Source organism: Littorina saxatilis, unplaced genomic scaffold (genome assembly GCF_037325665.1).
Source record: "Littorina saxatilis isolate snail1 unplaced genomic scaffold, US_GU_Lsax_2.0 scaffold_1459, whole genome shotgun sequence".
NCBI classification, from domain to species: domain Eukaryota; kingdom Metazoa; phylum Mollusca; class Gastropoda; order Littorinimorpha; family Littorinidae; genus Littorina; species Littorina saxatilis.
This window is the reverse complement of record NW_027127959.1, coordinates 9,345-12,500: the sequence shown is the minus strand read 5'-3', so window position 1 is coordinate 12,500 and position 3,156 is coordinate 9,345. Positions and strand designations below refer to the sequence as shown.

General features: G+C 49.9%; 1 protein-coding gene across 2 annotated transcripts in view; it reads right to left on the bottom strand.

The window, feature by feature from the left end:
• LOC138956329 (small conductance calcium-activated potassium channel protein-like) overlaps window positions 1–1,074 on the bottom strand; it is a 2,218-nt gene extending 1,144 nt beyond the window's left edge. The window contains exons 1-2 of one of the 2 annotated variants that reach the window (XM_070327715.1): window positions 892–1,074; window positions 1–534 (exon numbers count right to left, since the gene is read on the bottom strand). The exon at window positions 1–534 is cut by the window's left edge and continues 1,144 nt beyond it. In XM_070327715.1, coding sequence (XP_070183816.1) covers window positions 1–495 — 495 coding nt within the window. In that variant the 5' untranslated portion in view covers window positions 496–534; window positions 892–1,074. The remainder of the gene's footprint in view (window positions 535–891) is intronic. The other variant, XM_070327716.1, reaches the window with a different exon arrangement.
• Between the last annotated feature and the right edge of the window lie 2,082 nt (window positions 1,075–3,156).

Genomic DNA, 3,156 nt, shown 5'->3' with positions numbered 1-3,156 from the left:
CATCCAAGAGACATAGTACTCCCCGGGTATGGGATGCACAGCGCACACAGCCAGCTCCACACAGACAGAAGCCACTCTGCCAGGCGTCACCGCCAGCCGCCAGTCCGCCATGGAGTTGTTGACGATGAACAGCCGCACGTCCACCACATGGTACCACATCAGGGTTGCCAGGCAACCCACCGTCGTCGCCGTCACCGCCAGCTTCAGGACTATGGAGTCCGCCTCCGAGCGTGCGATGACATTGTGGACGACTAACTCATTCTCCAGCATCATCAGCGCGATCCCTGCAACAGCTAGTAGCAAGGAGGCCTCGCAGAGCCTCTTCCTCTGGAGGAACAGGTCCTTGCGGCAAGCTAACCTTGACCCAACCTTTGCGACGTGCTTGCTGCTGTGGCGATTGTCGTGTTTGTTGTTGTTGGTGGCGAGGTACTGGGACTGGCGTGTGCTGGGCATGCCGATGAGAGGGATGGCAGGGTCCTCGACGATTGAGCTCATGGTGCTGAAGAGCAACGCCTTTTAAAAGGACCTGGAAACCTGGAACGTCAATTGACAAGAAAGTTATGCAGTAAGCACTTTACAGTCATCCTTTTTCAATTTATTTAACGTAAGAGTGTTTATGCAGTGAGCTCTTTTGGGTCATCAATTTCCTCTTAACGCCAGGAAGATGAGAAAAGGACCTATGCTAACCACTAACAAAATCAGCGAGAAGCTTGATCCCAGTGGACTGAGTCTACTGTGTTTGCGTTATCTTTGAAATAACACCAGACAATGTACTCGCCTTGCATAATTGTTCGGCAAGACTCGGTCACGGCGATATTCGAAACCCTGCATGCACAGTATTATACCTGCAAAGTTTGAGTCTTCCGTACGCTTTCTTGCTTGCGCGTTTACCTTTTCAAGCAAATTAAATCGTCAGCCTGGTCTGTGATGTTGTGAGGCACTCGCTAATTTCCTAGAAACTGTAGCAGATTTCAGTCAAATCCTGTCATCACTGAACAGCAGGGAGAAAAAATTACATCAAAACAAAAGATTCACTGCATGTGAACCTCGAAAAACAATCACATAATGAATGGAATGCAGGCACAAAACATGTTTTTTACGTCATTTGATAAGAGTGTCATAATGTTGTGACGTAAAATGTTTGTGAATGCAATGCAGTCAAGCAGTGTCACACTGATCCGACATGAATCAAGCTAGAACTGAGCAAATAAATCGAGATGACTGTAATGTTCTGATATGTTCAACGAATGAAGACTTTTCTGCACATGTATTAGCATGTGCCTTTCGACAGACATTTTTACATATTTCTGCACGCACTTGCTCTGTTGCTGAGCCATGATATCCAACCCTCATTTCGTCATCAATTTTCAGGAGACCAACTTAGGCTTAGCTAAACGTTGACAATGGTGTAGTAGTAAAGCTCCCCAAAGTGCGCGTCCCTGTGTCCTATACGCACTAGAAGCCGAAAACAACTACTAGAAATGTATAGAGGGGGTCCCGGGACGCACTAAACTTTAAAAGAGCGGGTCCTGGGACGCACTAAATGTCCATTATCGTGCGTACCGTAGATCATATACTTTTTCAGACTGCAATCGTCAGCTATTGTACACAGCACACTATGCGTGACCACAATGATGTATAAGTACACCAGGACGTTTCGGCTCTTGGGCCCTCAGAACCCTCTAAAACTTGAAAGTGGGGGTCTTGGGACCCTCTAGGAAAAGAGTCCGTGGGGAGCCCTGAGTAGACATGGGAAGATGAAACTAGGTGTACCAGGAGCCGGCATGTGGTGGTAGAGAGGGATTTGAGTGTGTGAGTGTGTGTCTTTGCTTACTGATTTATATGGGCCAGCTACAGCGTCTAGTTCTTAGGGTGTCCAAATTACCCCCTTTACCTTACAAACTGCATGAGATGTGTAATTTCGTTTAGTCCCAAATTTGAATCTGCAACAGATACATGTATGAAGTCCACGTTGCACGCGATTCTGGGAAGCCACTACCAACATATACTGTTCAAAAAAAGAAACGCATAGCTTGTAATATTTGGATAATTTAGTTATATGGCTACAAGGATATCCACCAAACTGCAGAAAATGTTTATCTGGTCGTCGACCTTTCGTCCATTGCTACAAGTGAGCTCTGCACGTGACGCATGCGTTATCAGTGGCTACAATGTCAAAATTGCTCATTTGGCATGACCACTCGTCATGCTTCAGTGTAATCTCGTGAAACTCGGGGAATATTGAGCTCTCACCATGTCTTCCAAAACCCATAAAAGCGGATTGTTCGCCACAAAGAAATCAGACGACAATTCAGCGACGAAAGATGGCCCGATTGAGCAGAGAAGACCGCCAAATTGCATTGGGTCGTTTACAAGCAGGCCAAAGTCAAAGTGCAATCGCCAGGCACTTCCACGTGTCCCAGAGCACCATCAGTAGACTGTGGGTCAGGTTTCAAGCCACTGGCTCCGTTGCTGACTTGCCACGAGCGGGAAGACCAAGGGCGACAACTGCTGCTCACGACCGCTTCATACGGCTCCGCCACCTCCGGAATCGTTTCCTGTCGGCCTCATCTTCTGTCCAGGCTCTCCCCGGGCCACACCGATTATCGGACCAGACCGTGCGGAACCGCCTGCATGAAGCTGGTTTGAGAGCTCGCAGACCTCACAGAGGAGCTGTCCTCACCCGCCGCCATCGCCAGAACCGAGTGCAGTGGGGCAACCAGCACCTTCGCTGGACCGTCCGGAATCACTGGAGACACGTGTGGTTCAGCGACGAGTCCTACTTCCTGCTCCAGCGACATGATGGTCGGAGGAGGGTCTACCGGAGAGTAAACGAACGTTACGCGCCCAACTGTGTGGATGAGGCACCCGTTCATGGTGGTGGAGGCGTCATGGTGTGGGGGGCGATCAATACCGCTGGAAGGAGCACCCTGGTGCACGTCCAAGGGCGCATAACTGCCCAGCGATACGTGGAGGAAATTCTTCGCCCACACGCCCTTCCTCTTCTGGCTGACCAGGATGCCATATTCCAGCAGGACAACGCTCGCCCGCACACAGCACGACTCACCACCCAGTTCCTCACCGACCACCATGTCCAGGTGCTTCCCTGGCCATCCATGTCGCCAGACATGAACCCAGTAGAACACCTCTGGGATG